General features: G+C 44.2%; 3 protein-coding genes across 3 annotated transcripts; all 3 read right to left on the minus strand.

The window, feature by feature from the left end:
* Positions 1-377: 377 nt before the first annotated feature.
* On the minus strand, positions 378-1,467 carry LOC311223193 (uncharacterized protein; the record flags this gene model as incomplete). Its single annotated transcript, XM_084307955.1, has 2 exons — positions 378-645; positions 897-1,467. The coding sequence occupies 2 exons, from the start codon at positions 1,465-1,467 to the stop codon at positions 467-469; spliced, it is 750 nt and encodes a 249-aa protein (XP_084164081.1). The 3' UTR covers positions 378-466.
* A 28-nt stretch (positions 1,468-1,495) lies between these two features.
* LOC311223192 (uncharacterized protein) lies at positions 1,496-7,731 on the minus strand. The gene is made up of 8 exons (XM_084307954.1): positions 7,606-7,731; positions 3,739-3,901; positions 3,591-3,618; positions 2,903-3,108; positions 2,353-2,804; positions 1,904-2,225; positions 1,738-1,809; positions 1,496-1,631 (listed from the first exon to the last, which is right to left on the minus strand). Exons 3-8 carry the CDS (start codon positions 3,592-3,594, stop codon positions 1,515-1,517), a joined length of 1,173 nt encoding a protein of 390 aa, XP_084164080.1. The 5' UTR covers positions 3,595-3,618; positions 3,739-3,901; positions 7,606-7,731; the 3' UTR covers positions 1,496-1,514.
* A 3,234-nt stretch (positions 7,732-10,965) lies between these two features.
* Positions 10,966-13,034, minus strand: LOC311224241 (E3 ubiquitin/ISG15 ligase TRIM25-like; the record flags this gene model as incomplete). Its single annotated transcript, XM_084309145.1, has 1 exon — positions 10,966-13,034. One exon carries the CDS (start codon positions 13,032-13,034, stop codon positions 11,370-11,372), a length of 1,665 nt encoding a protein of 554 aa, XP_084165271.1. The 3' UTR covers positions 10,966-11,369.
* Between the last annotated feature and the right edge of the window lie 4,225 nt (positions 13,035-17,259).

Below are 17,259 nucleotides of genomic sequence, written 5' to 3' on the forward strand. Positions count from 1 at the left end.
GAACAGTAAGCTATCCTGAAGAGCTTGAGCTAGCCGCTGAACAGTAAGCTAACCTGAGGAGCTTGAGCTAGCAGCTGAACAGTAAGCTAACCTGAGGAGCTTGAGCTAGCAGCTGAACAGTAAGCTATCCTGAAGAGCTTGAGCTAGCCGCTGAACAGTAAGCTATCCTGAAGAGCTTGAGCTAGCCGCTGAACAGTAAGCTAACCTGAGGAGCTTGAGCTAGCCGCTGAACAGTAAGCTAACCTGAGGAGCTTGAGCTAGCCGCTGAACAGTAAGCTAACCTGAGGAGCTTGAGCTAGCCGCTGAACAGTAAGCTAACCTGAGGAGCTTGAGCTAGCCGCTGAACAGTAAGCTAACCTGAGGAGCTTGAGCTAGCCGCTGAACAGTAAGCTAACCTGAGGAGCTTGAGCTAGCCGCTGAACAGTAAGCTAACCTGAGGAGCTTGAGCTAGCCGCTGAACAGTAAGCTAACCAAGGCTATTCAGGTTAAGGACGTGCTTGAGGTGGCCACTGTAGGAGCACAGAGGCTGCAGTGGTTCCTCCTCCGCTGCAGGTGGTGCAGCTGCTGCCTCGGCGCGGTCCTCGTTCCACCTGACCAGTCCATCTACCAGGAAGGCCTGGAAGTGCAGGGCGTTGACCTGCGTACCTTCAAAAGAATAATGAGACCATTAGCGACGCGGAAGAAGCAACATTAATACATCAGATTTATATAGCGCTTTTCCTAATGCTCAAAGACACTTTACAAAACAAACAATAGTTTTAGTAGAGGAAAAAAAATAAACGATATAAAAAGGTGAGAGGAAGGAGTTCATGGGTTGAAAGCAAGCGTAGAAAGGTGAGTTTTGAGGGCTTTTAAAAATGATGACACTGTAAAGACAGTAACACAAATGTAATTACCTGGGATTAACCGGTTGAGGTGGAGGTGGAACGACTCCAGCGATACGGAACCGCGTGCGCAGCGAAACACGGGTAGACTGACTCCGCCCTTTGTCAGCGTACCGGTCTGTCTGTACAGCTGCACACCAGGTGGGTCCTGAATGCAGTGGAGGTGTCGCCTCTGCGAACTCCAGATGCCATGGATGCGTCGGGAGTCCAACAACGGGATACCCAGGGTGTTTTGTCCCTTGTGGCTGCCGAAGGTGTCGAGGAGCTCCTGGATGAGCCGCTCCGTCTCCGCAACTCCGCGCGTGCGGCGACGGCAGTGGCGGGCCCACTCCTCCAGGGAGATCCTCGCCCTCACTTCGGCCTCGCCCAGGCCAACCATCCCGTGCTTCCCCTCCAGCTCACACCGCTTAGCGTCGGTCAAGCGGCGTGCATCTTCAGAGTCAAGCTCGAAGATGCAGTGGGACAGCTGCCGCATGAACGTGGGGTACAGCTCGTGGCTCTCTGTCGTGACACCCGCCGCAAAGCGGCGCATCAGGTGCCAGATGTCGAGGCGCACCACCAGCTGACCCCAGTCCTGGAACATGGCAGCTGTCGCCGACACGCCGCCCTGAAGACAGCAGCAGTCTCGGTCTACGTAGATGAGCTGGGGGGGGGTACCTCTGCGTCTCGGTACCGCCTCATTAGTCCGACCGCCATGGGCGACAGGCCCTCCACGCTCTCAACAGAGGTGAGAACACTCATGATGACCTGAAATAACACAAGATAAAATAAGAACTCTCTTCTGTCAAGCAGGACATTACTTTGTTCACAAAGGAATAAAGAAGAGATTTATTAAAATTTTCTAAAAAGTTACCTGTCCGTGCTCGTTACCGACATTGGCAACCCAGGCGACCGTTTGGCTGGCAGCACCGGCGAGCTTTGTCATCTGGTGGGAGAGAGTGTGAGAGAGACGGAGAGAACATAAGGACATGCATATACAATAATTATATGATATACATTGCTAAAATCACCTTCCTTACCTCCTTTGTTGAATCCAACTTTAAGATGGATCCAAATGTCGACGTGATCCTGGCATTGCAGTCGTCCAGCCGTGACATCACGTCGTAGCAGTAGAGTGCCAACAGCCAGGCGGGTGAGGGCACCGGAGGCATGGGTGGTGGCGATAAGAACTGCCTCCTCTCGCCCAAGGCCAGGAACTGATCGCAGACGCCGAGGTAGTGAGTGGACCTCCGCATCCAGGCTTCCGCATGCAACTCCTTCAGCGTGCCGGCCAGCCGAGTGGCACTGTTCCCCAGAGTGCGGGACTTCAGCAGGCAGACCACCCGCAAGTCACAGGATAGCCTGGTGAAGAAAGGCTCGTTAGAGTAGGGGTAACACTAATATAACAGCATGTAGCATATAGTATTTTAATAATACAAAGTGTAACAGTAATTAAATAAAACCAAGGTCAACGGTCAACCACACTTACTTGTACGCGAGTACAGCCGGGAACTGGCAGCTGTAGGTGGGAGGCAGCTGCCGTATGATTCCCTGTGACCACCCCGCGACCTTCTCCTTACAGACGGGGCACTCGAGGTGCTCTGTGGCCATGAGGTACCACCCGTCTATGTCCAGGACCCTCCGGATGGTCTTGTACAGCCCAGCCTTGGTCAGGGACCCTGCACACTGTGGCTGGGGGCAGGTCAGCCGGCTGTGCCAAATGCGATGGGGCATCCAGAGGAACAGCCGACATGGGAAGAAGAGGTCGGGGGAAGTGGGTGGCTGATGGTAGATCGGCCTGGGTTGGGGAGGTGTCCACCACAGGCATAGCTCATCCACGAGCTGGGACCTCCCTGTGCTGCCCCTGGTGAACATCGCCCGACCGATCCACTTCTGCTGCTCCACGGTGAGCGCTGCACGCCACCTTATCGGCGGCAGCAGCTGTAGGCAGACACAAACAGTAGAGGGAGGTTGAGTTTAGATTCCCAGACTAAAAGTGATATAAACACAGAATTATCCAGAATTATCACAGAACTCACCTCTGCACCGTCAGCAACGGGGGCACGGGCCATCACTGGTCCTGCAGTGGCTGGAGGTGGAGGCGGATGGAGCAGGGCACGGGCCATCACTGGTCCTGCAGTGGCTGGAGGTGGAGGCGGATGGAGCAGGGCATGGGCCATCACTGGTCCTGCAGTGGCTGGAGGTGGAGGCGGATGGAGCAGGGCACGGGCCTGTACTTCCAAGGCTACAATGGGAAATTAAATACAAGAAAAAGAAGGGGGGGAAAGGCAATAGATTTCAATACAAAACATGCAAAGACATACCATTTGGTTATGAGCTCTTGCAAAGCAGTGGGAGTAGGGAAGTGGTTTTGAAGACAGCAGATACTACAGTGAAGACAAACAAGCACTAATACACAGTGTGGTTATGACAGCTACACCATGCACAGACCCAATGGCAGGGAGTACAGCTACAGCAGACACCGGCGGAAGGGCATTGATTAGGGAGACTACAGCAGACACCGGCGGAAGGGCATTGATTAGGGAGACTACAGCAGACACCGGCGGAAGGGCATTGATTAGGGAGACTACAGCAGACACCGGCGGAAGGGCATTGATTAGGGAGACTACAGCAGACACCGGCCGAAGGGCATTGATTAGGGAGACTACAGCAGACACCGGCCGAAGGGCATTGATTAGGGAGACGTTCTTCCATGTCCAGACTTACCCATTCCATGACAAAGTTACTCATAAGTCTATTCACGTTGGAATGAAAAAAGGTCACATCATGTTAAAATGCATTTTCATATGTTGTACTGGACTATTGTTCGAAACATAATGAAAATGAAGTAAAAAAATAAATAAAAATAAGTTACCAGGGTCACCCCCCTCGGAGACGACGCGGGCACGGGCTTCCGCCTCCACCTCCTCTGGCTTTTTGGCCATCACGGCAGGGGCGCGGACATGGTGCTGGGCCACCCGGGATGCCTCCAAGGACAGCTCCCCGTTGTGGGTAGTTTTAAAACTAGGATTCTCCATCTAAACAGTCATGGGTGCAAGGGTGACAAAATGTAATGACAAAGCATGTATTGTGTTCAATTACACTTAATAATAATAATAATAATAGATTTTATTAGTAATGCGCTTTACAATTGCAGGGCAAATCTCAAAGCGCTACAGTTAAAAGAACATAAGAACTAGCAAGAATAAAAGGAATAAAAAATAGGCAAGACTAAACATAGAATAAATAAAACTAATAAAACATAAATGTGGAGCAACATTTTTTATAAAGTCAACAGAAAGCTCTACACTTGCTTGACTTGCTTACAATAGAAACACACGGCAATACAGTAGATGCTTCGTTTTATTCTATCCTTAAAGGCATTAGTTCTGTGCCATTCATTCACATTAGCTGGCATTAGCAATATAACCATACTACTATGTATGGTCGTTTATAACGCAAATAACGTTCTGATTAACTAAAGGCATTATAGTTTTGTAGCATTCACGTTACCCTAGCCCCTTTTGTGACTTTCGGTTTGCAAGCCTGGGGCTTTTGTGACCGGAGTCACTTGCTTATAGGCCCCGATTACCCAGTAAGGAAACGACCAAGCGTCATCAAGGGGCTCGCGGTGTGTCAAGAATACATCAGATCTGAATTTCAAAGATACCCAGCGTACAATATGGGTCTAACACAGCTTCACGATGGGGTCTGGAAGCTCGGAGTTGCTAATAAACAGTTTAAAACATTGTTACTCGACGAGTGGTATTTACAGACCGAACGTCCATCTCCGCCGTTGGTGTCACAGCGCATGCGCACCAGGCCGCGGCCAATCAGAGAAAAGCCGAACACAAGTTGGTTGCCTTTAATATTCACGCCACCAGGCAGCTAATGCCGCATTCACGTTACGTGGGAAGAAGCGGAAGACTCCAATAGGGGGTATCTGCAGAGCCGCAGAGCCAGGCTGGACGGGTTGGAGGCGGGGCTTCGTGGTCTGGACAAGTATTAGTGGTCTGGACAAGTATTTGCACTACTGCGCACCATTTTCAACTTCACTTTCGTCTCGTTGATTGATTGATTGATTGATTGAAAAGTTTATTAACAGATTGCAGAATGGGTACAGTACAGTACAGCTCAATACACACAATTGTTAAGAGGATGCAGACCTGAGAAAGACTTTCGTCTTGTTTCCATCAGGGTCCCCCATTTTCAATTCATCATATGACACACACGACATACAGATAGACCAGTGGTCACCAACCTTTTTAAGCCCAAGATCACTTTTTTTTTTTGGTGAAGGCAAGATCTACCTATTGAAGCGTTGAGAGAAAAAGACAGCCAAGATTGTACTTTAAACTAAATGACTTTTATTTGCCTGTATTCTAATTACATGCAATGCTTTGGTCCAACATTAAAACGTCAAAGTAGAACTATTATGTACTTTCTCAGTCAGTGCTAAGTGCAGTCATCTTATGCAGCATCACTTTTCACATCAAAACAAAAGTAGAACTGTAATGTGGACTTTCTCATATTATTAACATTGACAAACATATTTACAATTAGCATTTTATAAAGTAGAACTGTAATGTGTACTTTCTCAGTCAGTGCTAAGTGCAGTCAGTGCTAAGTGCAGCATTACTTTTCACATCAAAACAAAAGTAGAACTGTATGTGTACTTTCTCAGTCAGTGCTAAGTGCAGTCAGTGCTAAGTGCAGCCTCATTTTCACATCAAAACAAAAGTAGAACTGTATGTGTACTTTCTCAGTCAGTGCTAAGTGCAGCATCACTTTTCACATCAAAACAAAGGTAGAACTGTTTTTTAAATTTTAAATTTTCATGGAAAGATCTACAGGGACAGTCTCAAAGATCGACCAGTCGATCAAGACTGAGATAGACAGTACTGCTACATCTATACATTTATGACATACCAGATTTTCAAATACAGTACTGTTTGTGATACTAAAAAAATCCAGAAAAAGAGTGTATATACATTTGACATAGAAACTGTGCATTGGAGGAGGTTGGGTAGGTGGGGTGGGGCTGTACATTGGAGGGGGGGGGGGGGGGGGGGTTGGGTAGGGGGGGGGGGCACACTGTACATTGGAATACTGACATACATTTGACATAGAAACTGTACATTGGAGGTTGGGTAGGTGGGGTGGGGCTGTACATTGGAGGTGGGGGGGGGGGGGGGGTTGGGTACATTGGAATAATGACAAAGCCATGCTAGTTTACATAGATCCCCCATTTTCAACTTAACTTTCGTCTCGTTTACATCTCGTTTACATAGGTACATAGACAGTAATGTTACATCTAGACATTTATGACATACCAGATCTAGTAATAATAGAGTAAACTTAACTTTCGTCTCAGTAACAATGTTCATAAAGTGTTGAGTGCTACAGTGTAGGTTAGTTTATTAGGACAAGTGCATGACAGTAAGGTTAGTTAGGGTTCGATTTTTTTATTCAGATAATGGTTGAAGAAGTGAGTCTTTAGTCAACGGCGAAATAATAGAGTAAACTTAACTTTCGTCTCGTTTACATAGGTACATAGACAGTAATGTTACATCTAGACATTTATGATTAGCCGACGCTTTTATCCAAAGCGACTTACAAGTTCTGTACGACAAGCCATCAGGAAGGGCACAACTCTATCAGCTGAGTAACAATGTTCATAAAGTGTTGAGTGCTACAGTGTAGGTTAGTTTATTAGGACAAGTGCATGACAATACTTGTCCAGACCACTAATACTTGTCCAGACCACGAAGCCCCGCCTCCAACCCGTCCAGCTCTGCGGCTCTGCAGATACCCCCTACTCGAAGAACCAGAGGACATCTCGTTGCTACAACTAGGACCTTCACGCTTTGACTCTATATATATCTATGGATGAAACGCCCACCACATCCATACTTCCGCAATTCGTGACGCGAAGTGGGAGATATCGGGTCTATAAAAGAATCCCATATGTCCTAGTAGGAATTACCACTAGGAGGCTGACGTGAATGGTTTTTCCCAGTCGGAAGCTGGTTCTTCCGCTTCTTCCCAGTAACGTGAACGCGGCATTAGCTGCCTGGTGCGCATGCGCTGTGACACCAACGGCGGAGATGGACGTTCGGTCTGTAAATACCACTCGTCGAGTAACAATGTTTTAAACTGTTTATTAGCAACTCCGAGCTTCCAGACCCCATCGTGAAGCTGTGTTAGACCCATATTGTACGCTGGGTATCTTTGAAATTCAGATCTGATGTATTCTTGACACACCGCGAGCCCCTTGATGACGCTTGGTCGTTTCCTTACTGGGTAATCGGGGCGTATAAGCAAGTGACTCCGGTCACAAAAGCCCCAGGCTTGCAAACCGAAAGTCACGAAAGGGGCTAACGTTACCCTAGATGTATCAATAGTAATATAGGTTTCTTCAGACCAGAATAAGTTAAGTTAAATGAACGTACTGTCTCGAAGCGCGAGTGCATTTTGCCACGGAAAGCGCGCACGCAGGCAAATATAGTTCTGATTAACAACGGCATATTAACGTTTAATACCTCAATGTATCAATAGTAATATATACCTGAATGTATAATGTGTTTCATACATACACTGAAAGCCACCGAAAAAAGCGAGAGTAAAAGTAATTTGCCATTACACGGGGCGCGCACACACAAACACACGGTGAAATAACGCTGTGGTTAACAAATAGTAATATATAGGTTTCTTTAGATTAGAATACGTTAAATGAACTTACAGTCTCTGAAAAGTTGCAGGTCAGTGTGTCTCTGCTGGTCAGAGTAACGCTGGGAGCAACTTACAGTCTGAAAAGTTGCAGGTCATTGCTGGTCAGTAACGCTGGAGTGGGAGCAATAGATATCTATGGTTGTTACCTCCATTATGCGCGCGCCGGTTACGCGGCTCAACAGTGACGTGAAGTGACGTGACGACTGAATGAAAACTGTATTAGATTGCAGAATGGGTACGTACACAGTACAGCTCAATACATACAATTGTTAAGGGGATTCAGACCAAGACTTTTTCTTGTTTACATCAGGGTCCCCCATTTTCAATTCATCATAACACACGACATACAGATAGACAGTACTGCTACATCTATATACATTTATGATTATGACATACCAGATTTGCAAATAGGCTACAGTACTAAGAGTCCAGAAAAGAGAGTATATACATTTGACATAGAACCTGTACATTGGAGGTGGTTGGGTGGGTGGGGTGGGGGAGGGGTGTGTGGAGGACACTGTACAACTGTACAAGCAAAACTGTACATTGGAATATTGACAAAACCATACTTGGTAATTTACTGTACATTGGAGGGGGTTGGGTTAGGACATTTACAGGGGCCAGTTTCGAATTGCAGTCTCCCATAGGTGTTCTTTGAGAGTGGTTTTGAAAGTGGGTAGTGATTCACATTCCTTTACAGCTTTGGGTAGGGCGGTCCACAAAATTGATGTGGCATAATTGCAAAACGTGTTTAGTCCCTTGTTTGAGCCGAATCTGGGTTGAACATGATTTGTGGAACTCCCTCTGGTGTTGTGATCGTGGTATTCACTGACCTTTGGGAAGTATTTTGACATGTACATGGGTACCTTGGTCATGTAGTGTATCTTGTAGACCAGGCCCATTGCAAGTTGCTGTACTCTGTTGTCTACTCTAAGCCATCCTAGGTTGTCAAAGTGGGCAGGGGTGAGGTGGGTTCTAGGAGTAAGGTCAAGCAGTAGTCTGACCAGTTTGTTTTGAGATGTTTGTAATTTTGTTTTTAGCGCCTTTGGTACCATGTGGTGCAAGCATAGCAGTGGCGGCTGCTGACCAAATTATTTGGTGAAGCAAACATTTTATTTTTAAAACATCCCCTGCAATCCTTTCAAAGTGGTTGTTAAAATCTGTTGGGGCTCTCCAGTTTAAAATCTTGTGCACCATCCCTATAGCTGTAATTGTTTGGCTCTGGCCTCCACTGGTAGCCGTGAAAATTTAGCCTTATGGGTTCTGGAGTTTAGGCCTAAAACTACTCTGATTAGTTTGTTCTGTGCTGTTTGAAGTTTATGTTGCAGGGGTTTGTTAAGGCTCCAGTACCATGAACTGATGGCATAGTCAAAATGGCACTGGACCAGACATGAGGCAAGGGTTTTTAGCAGGGGTTTAAAAAGTACCCAGAAATTATACTTACAGTAAGTGAAAGTATGGGTACAGTCTCAAAATCTTACTCAAGTAAAAGTCAGAGTATCTGGCTAAAACACACTTGAGTAAAAGTCAAAAAGTTTCTACTTTTAAATGTACTTAAGTACTAAAAAGTAAAAGTAAAAACTTTTTTTTATTCCGGGGCAATGAAATGTTGCGTTTCGTCCTCATCACTCGTACAAGGTTTAATCAAATATCCCCACTTTCTAGTCTTGCACAAGGACCAATCAGCATGGTTATGGGCGGGTTCATTTTCCATTGATGGGGATTTGATTGGCTATTTTTAAATATAGTTTGGCCGCAGGATTAATAATAACGTTAACGTTAGTTCGGCAAGAGAAATAAATATACTAATTAAAATGGTTGAACATGCAAGATTTGTACTTTGTAGGTCTGCATTTTAAATGTAAGGAGTAAAAAGTATGTTTTTTTCTCTCTGAAATGTAATTGAGTAAAAGTACAAGTATACAAACCTAATAATACTCGAGTAAAGTACAAATCCCCAAAAACAGTACTTATGTATTGTAACAAAGTACAATTACTCAAGTACTTTACACCCCTGCATATATATAGTTCATAATATCAAATATATTATAGATTTCGACTGAATTTCTCATGGTAAACATGTATGTAAAACAGTGAGTAAAGTAAATTATTCTGCGTTGTGTTAGCAAATATCCACACAGGTCCTTCTGGGTTTAGACGTCCAAGTTTATTTAGTAAGAATAAAAGAACAAAAGACAAAATACACAATATTCAATGAATGGTCATTCTTCCTAAACCAGCTCCTATCTAGGTCTGTCTCCCTCAAAGTTGGCCACCAGAAGAACAATTCTCTTTCTCTCTCTCTCTCTCTGACTGACCCATGCCCCACACATCCTGGCTGTGGGTTCAACAGAAGGCCTTGAAAATAGAGTGTCCCGTATGAAGTGTCCCGGCTGCCTGAATTCTTTCCCCAATACATTTCCAGTTCCGCGTTCGCCTTCTGCGCTCTGATTGGCCACTGACGTTTCTGGTCATGTGACATGTGCGTCCAATCGTGTGACGGCAAGTTCTTTCGACGGTTAAGCTTAGGCACTCTTTCGAAGTTGGTTAAGGTTAGAGTTTGTCTTCGAGCAGGGCGATAGAACACCAGCCCTGATTCCAAACTCTAACCTTAACCAACTTCGAAAGAGTGCCTAAGCTTAACCTAAGCTTAACCAGCTTAACTGGTTCTAAGCTTAACCAGTGATAAACTAGGCGTTAGGTAGTTTGCAGGCTGTTAGACCTGGAAATGGGCAAAGACACAGCTCGTCACGCGATTGGGCGCACATGTCACATGACCAGAAACGTCAGTGGCCAATCAGATCGCACCAGAAACGTCCGTGGCCAATCAGATCGCAGAACGCGCACGCGGAACTGGGAAATGTATTGGGGAAAGAATAGACGCGTCCCGGCTGCCCAGAGATAAGAGGTGAGGGAGAAGGTTATAGGCTAAATCAACCTCCTCCATGGAGGTCCGGCCACCACATTGTTTTGATTGATTGATTGAAAACTTTATTAACAGATTGCAGAATGGGTACAGTACAGTACAGCTCAATACATAAGGGGATGCAGACCAGAGAAAGACTTTCGTCTTGTTTACATCAGGGTCCCCCATTTTCAATTCATCGTAACATATATGACATACAGATAGACAGTACTGCTACATCTATATATTTATGACATACCATATTTGTAAATACAGTACCGTTTGTGATACAAAGAGAGCCCAGAAAAAAAAAAAGTATATACATTTGCCGTAGAAACTGTACATTGGATTGGGTAGGAGGGGGGGGCTGTACTTTGGAGGTGGTTGGGTGGGTGGGGGGGGGGGGGTAGGAGTGGGGGGGGGGGGGGGGGGTTGTTACCGACCCCCCCCCCCTTGGAACAGAGAGAGAAGAGACAGACCCAAATCCCACAGTAATTGACCAAAGGTGATCAAATAAAAATAAAATGGTTGCATATTGTGGTCCAACCTACCCAGAGTATGGAAAAAGATTTTGACTTCTCCACATGCAAAAGGGACAGGGGTACTGAAGATGGGAATCAAATATGCAAATATCCAAATCAAACGAACTTTACCCCGGTAGGCTAGAAACTAGAAACAAAGCAAAACATAGTGTGTGTGTGTGTCCCTCAGAACAACATAGTGCATGTCTGTGTGTGTGTCCCTCAGAACAATGATAGAGTGACTGAGTGAATGTAACTCCTAATTACCTCATCTTTCACAACTCAGCATCTTCAAGATCAATTTAAATCCAAAACCCTGGGTAGAGGAGCTGTGAATGTCACTGATCTCTACTTCAGCTCACAAAACCCAGCGTTCCCAGAGCCTGAGTGAAGCCAAAGTCCAGGATAGAGAGGCTGAGTGAATGTGGTGTTGACTCTGTGCAGGAGGGTCATGGTGTCAGAGACGCTGTAGAAGCACAGAGTCCCTGCCCTGTGATCCAGGTACACTCCTATTCTGAAGGACAAGGGGCCCTGTACTCTTATTCTCTTGTTATCGTGTCTGAAGTGGTAATGACTTTGTGTGCACTCTAAAGTCCAGGATTTGGAATTGTATCCAAATCCACAGTCCTTCATAGAGCCTGTTCTACTAATGTCTTTGTAGGAGGCTGCTACAGAAACCGCTACACTCCACTCCACCTCCCAGTAACAGCGTCCAGTCAGACCTTCTTTACCCAGAACCTGAAACCATGCAATGAATCTTTCTCTGTGATTAGGATATGACTGCTTTTTCCGCATACATGTTGCTTTTCTGTTCCCCTCAGACAAAGACAGACTTTTGTTTATTGTGTTTGGGTCCAGTGTGATCTGAGAGGAATATTGTAAGAAGACAGCTCTGGTCTTGGGCTCTGGTGGTGGCAGTAAAATATTAACTGCATTCACTGTTGTTGAGATTCTGGGCGAGGTCTTGGGCTCTGGTGGTGGCAGTAAAATATTAACTGCATTCACTGTTGTTGAGATTCTGGGCGACTGCTCTTTCAGAACGTCCTCTAGTTTGTCTCTCAGCTTAGACACGACCTCAGTCACATCTGCAAAGTACAGGAGAGGAAGGACACTGATGCTGGGTAAGTCTGTAGACTCACTGGGACCGGAGAAGGGGGGGTAACTCTGTAGAAAGTGGATGTGGTCCTCTGTGTGTGAGAGCTGCTCCAGCTCAGTGTCTCTCCTCCTCAGGTCCGCTATCTCCTGCTCCAGTCTCTTCTGCAGTTCTTCAGCCCGAGTCACTATGGTCCTCTGTTGGGCTCCGATGACCTTCTTCAGCTCAGAGCGATCGAGAGAATCAACAGTCTGTTGGGCCTCTTTGAGTTGCTTCTCTCTCTCCCGGACTCTCTGCTGGATTTTCTGCTGACTCATGCCAAGCTCTTTCTGTCTCTCTGTCCTTTCTGCTGCAGCTGAGACTATATCATGGCCTTTATGTTCATCCATGGAACACAAATAACAGATACACTGCTGATCAGTACGACAGAACATCTTCATAGCTTCATCATGACGAGAGCAGGTGTTCTCCTGAAGCCGTGTGGAGGCTTTGACCAGCTTGTGTTTCTTTAACAGAGCCACAGTATAATGAGGCTGGAGGTGAGTTTCACAGAAAGAGGTCAGACATACCAGGCAGGACTTGAGGGCTTTCCGCTTTCTCCCAGTGCAGAAATCACAGGCCACATCTGCAGGTCCAGCATAACAGTGATCAGGAGGAGCAGCTTGGAGTCCTGTCTTCATTAGTTCTTCTATCACTTCAGAAATTATATTGTTTTCCTTCAGAATAGGCCTCGGAGTAAAAGTCTCCCTGCACTGGGGACATGTGTAGATCCCCTTCTGATCATCTCGATCCCAGCAGTCTTTAATACAGCCCATACAGTAGCTGTGTCCACAGGGAATAGTTACCGGATCCTTCAGTAGATCCAGACAGAGAGAACAGCAGAACTGGTCCCGGTCCAGATCAACTCCTTGCTGCGCCATTTTATTCTACAAAGACAACGGCACTCTTAAATTTCGTTTTCTCGGGAAGAGTGAACTCTGACTGTGTGTTTGGGAGCTGCTTCCTGGTTGTAGAGTGAACTCTGAAGGTGTGTTTGTGGAGTGGTGGGAGGTCCTTCCTGGTTGTAGAGTGAACTCTGAACGCGTCACGGGGTGGGAGGTGCTTCCTGGTTGTAGAGAGAACCATAGATGGAGAGAACTCTGAACGCGTCACGGGGTGGGAGGTCCTTCCTGGTTACAGTTGTTCAGGGGAGGAGTCGCTTTAAAGAGACAGTGTCTAGTTTACTGTGATTCATAGATAGATGTTTTTTTTAGGGCTGTCAAAATTAATGCTTTAACTTTGGAGACTAATTAAAATGAGTTAAAGCATTAAAATAAATATTAATCTAGATTAATCTATGGAGTGAAAAATCTTCAATCTTAGCACCGCAGATATAAGAAAGAGGTCTAGCTGAGTCAATGTTGATGGTTTTGTTGAACATTTGTATTTCACAGGAGAGAAACTGTATCCAAAGAAAGCTATTAAAATAGTCTTTGAATCTAAATATACTTTCTTTGTGTTGATTTGACATAAATTCCATGATTTTACTCAAGTAAATATCTGTTACAAGCTTCGGTCTTAAGTAGAAAAATGCTATTTTTAATCTAGATTAATTATAGACAATTGTGAGATTAATTAGTTAATTTATTTTAATCTATTGACAGCACACATTTGTTTACATAGTTCTGGACTTTCTCTCGTCATCAACTACCTCTAATTTGTTTACATTGTCAAGGAAAACCCACTAAAACTAATAAGTACAAAGAGAGACAGAGAGGAAATGGTAAACATACAGTACTCATTAAAACACTTTCTCTCTCTCTCTCTCTCAAACACACACACTCTCATTTACTCTCATTCTCTCCTCTTGCTTTCTCTTTCTCTCACACTCACTCTTTCTCCTCTCTCTCTCTCTCTCTCTCTCTCGCTCTTGTTGTGTTCAAAGTTTTATATTGAGGTTAATCAAATATGATGAATTGAAAATGGGGGACCCTGATGTAAACAAGACGAACGTCTTTCTCTGGTCTGCATCCCCTTAACAATTGTGTGTTTTGAGCCATACTGTATATTGTACCCATTCTGCAATCTGTTAAATAAAGTTTTCAATCAATCAATCAAGTCGGTAAAACGGCATGTTTCAAGCAAATATCCACACGGGTCCTTCTGGGTTTAGACGTCCACGTTTATTTAGTAAGAATAAAAGAACAAGAGACTAAATGCACAATATTCAATGAATGGCCATTCTTCCTAAGCCAGCTCCTATCTAGGTCTGTCTCCCTCAAAGTTGGCCACCAGAACAACTCACTCTCTCTCTCTCTCTCCTTCAGCTTCCTATAACACAGATGGGTCTGTTCTAAACAACATTGTACTACATGCCCTTGTGAGAGAATGAAACTCATCATCTCCTACCACCAACATGAAGACAAAAGACGTCCCCACCCTCCTTTGTGTCCAAAGACCCCCCCCGCCACTCACCTGTCCTGTCCAGCCACCCCTTCACCACCTCAAGCCCCCCCCCCCCCAACCACACCACTCACCATTCCAGACAAACCACCCCGAAACACATCACCCCCCCCCCCCCCCCATGGAACAGACCAATCACCCACCTTTCCAGTTCGACCACTGACAATGGACACACCTTTTGCCCCTCCTGTATATAATGTGACCACAATGGTTAATCTGGAGCTCAGTTGGGACACACCGGCCAGTCTGAGTAATCCTGCTGTAACTCTTTGATTCATCTGAACCTAACTGGTGTATTAAACCCATGATTTTTCAAGCCTACCTGACTGTCTACATTTGATTACTCCGGGAACAATTCTCTCACACCCTACATACGGGCGACAGTGGCTCAGGAGGTAGAGCAGCCGTCAGCAGCCAGAGGGCCCATGTTCAGGGGTGTAAAGTACTTGAGTAATTGTACTTCGTTACAATGTAAGAGACACACATAGAATGTCTTTGGACTTTGGATTTTTACCAGGGATGTCTTGATCCTTCTGTATTTGGCTACTTGCCGGCGTAGAGTACCGATATATGAGTGAGTAGTTAGTCGTAGTAACCTTGAATGAGTGCTCCTACCTTTCATACAGAAACTGCAGCTCAAAGTGCTTCACAACAGAAACAAGACAGGCATAAAATGAGCACATAAAGTGCAGTGCAGACATATAAAATCACAGTTTTTCACATTAGGATCTAACATCCCAACAGGCCACCTGGTTTATGGTTTGATTCAGTTTTAAATAAACAATAATAAAAATAGTAAGATAAAATAGACAGAGTAAAATAGTGCAATAGAATTGTAGAATAGAATAGATACAAAAAAATATATATAAAGTCCACATCTAATCATATTCAAAATAAGACTTTATATTTATATATCCTCAATATAAGACTTTATATTTGACAATGAGGACAGAAACAGGCCCATCTCTATTGTATCCGTCCTCAATATAAGGCTGTATTGGACAATGAGGACAGAAATAGGCCAATCATCTAGCCTCAGTATAAGACTTTATATTTGACAATGAGGACAGAAACAGGCCTATCTACTGTATCCACAACACCAGAGGGAGTTCCACAAATCATGTTCAACCCAGATTCGGCTCAAACAAGGGACTAAACACGTTGCGCAATTATGCAACAATGTGGAACGCCCTACCCACAGACAGCCGTAAAATAATGTGACCCACCTTTAAAACCGCTCTAGTTTCTTCCCCTTTGAATGTATCCGGCCCTGGGGCGACAGGGCCTTTGCTGCTGCTGCCCCCTCCCTCTGGAATGCCCACCCCAAAACCCACCTTTTCAATCTTGTTTTTTACCTCTAATTCTGTCGGTTTTATTTTATTTTTGTTCAGTTTTGTGTTTTGCATTAGTTTTGTTTTGCCATGTAAAGTGTCTTTGAGCACCTGGAAAAGCGCTATATAAAATAGATGTATTATTATTATTATTATTATTATTATTATTATTATTATTATTATTATATATATTTCTTGTAAGATCTTTCTCTTAAACAGTACTGTATATTGTGTATATGGCTTGTATGTCACAAATGTCTTGATGAAACAGTACTGTATATCTGTATGTCATAAATGTCTTGATGAATTGAAAATGGGGGACCCTGATGTAAACAAGACGAAAGTCTTTCTGGTCTGCATCCTCTTAACAATAGTTTGTATAGAGCCGTACTGTATTGTACCCAATCTGCAATCTGTTAATACAGTTTTCAATCATCAATCCATCCTGAATATAAGACTTTATATTTGACAATGAGGACAGAAACAGACCCATCTAGTGTATCCATCTTCAATATAAGAGTTCATATTTGACAATGAGGACAATAAGAGGCCTACTGTATCCATGAGACTTTATAGTTGACAATGAGGACAGAAACAGGCCTATCCATCTATCCTCAATAGAAGACTTATATTGATGAGGACAGAAGTGGGCCCATCTATCAATCAATCAATCAATCTGCATCCATCCATCAGCACATTTCTGCTAGTGGCACAATATAGCAGTAAAAAAGATGCTATACACAGACTTATTAAACAAAGTCAATTTATTTTTACATATAGAAAAATGTACACAATAGCAAATACCCTACAAAGCAGAGGTTGGAAGAGTTGGTAGGGAGGGAGAAGCACACAGTAATTCAAGCCCTAAAAACAAAAACAAGACAAACTAAACTGATCATTCTTTACAAAAAAACAAAAAAGGTTTCGTTCTCGCTATAAAAAAAAGAAAATATTTTTTTTGAACTTGTCATAAATAAAGTGAGTCAATACATTTGAAAACTAAATAAATAACCAAATGACAAATAAAAAGGATGGATGAAGGTGATGCGGGGCGGAGGAGCAGTTCCAGTGTAGTGTTTCACTGAAGAGGGGATGTGAACAGTAAGGTGAAGACTAGCCAACGTTTCTCTAACAGGATCGGGGTCCAATCCCTTTTTTTACTTCTCTCAGAAAGTCAATCATTTCTCAAAATGTATATTTAACACATGTTAAGAATGTATCCTTTTTTATTTATTTTTCAATGAGTAATTTTATTTACGTTATAATTGACTTTCCATAATGAAGTAAATTAGAAGAATCAACCCCGATCTAGCTTTCTACTTTTTTCCACCACTGTGGAAAGAAAAACGCACAAATGCGCAAAAACAAAGAG

This window comes from Notolepis coatsorum (assembly GCF_963971535.1).
Source record: "Notolepis coatsorum genome assembly, chromosome: 2".
NCBI classification, from domain to species: Eukaryota; Metazoa; Chordata; class Actinopteri; order Aulopiformes; family Paralepididae; genus Notolepis; species Notolepis coatsorum.

What these genes read in the sequence shown, in the direction of transcription:
- LOC311223192 (XM_084307954.1), bottom strand. An exon ending in CCGTTGCTGACGGTGCAGAG is followed by an intron (nt 2,805 to 2,902) that starts GTGAGTTCTGTG and finishes GTCTGCCTACAG; the next exon opens with CTGCTGCCGCCGATAAGGTG. An exon ending in AGTTGGATTCAACAAAGGAG is followed by an intron (nt 1,810 to 1,903) that starts GTAAGGAAGGTG and finishes CTCTCCCACCAG; the next exon opens with ATGACAAAGCTCGCCGGTGC.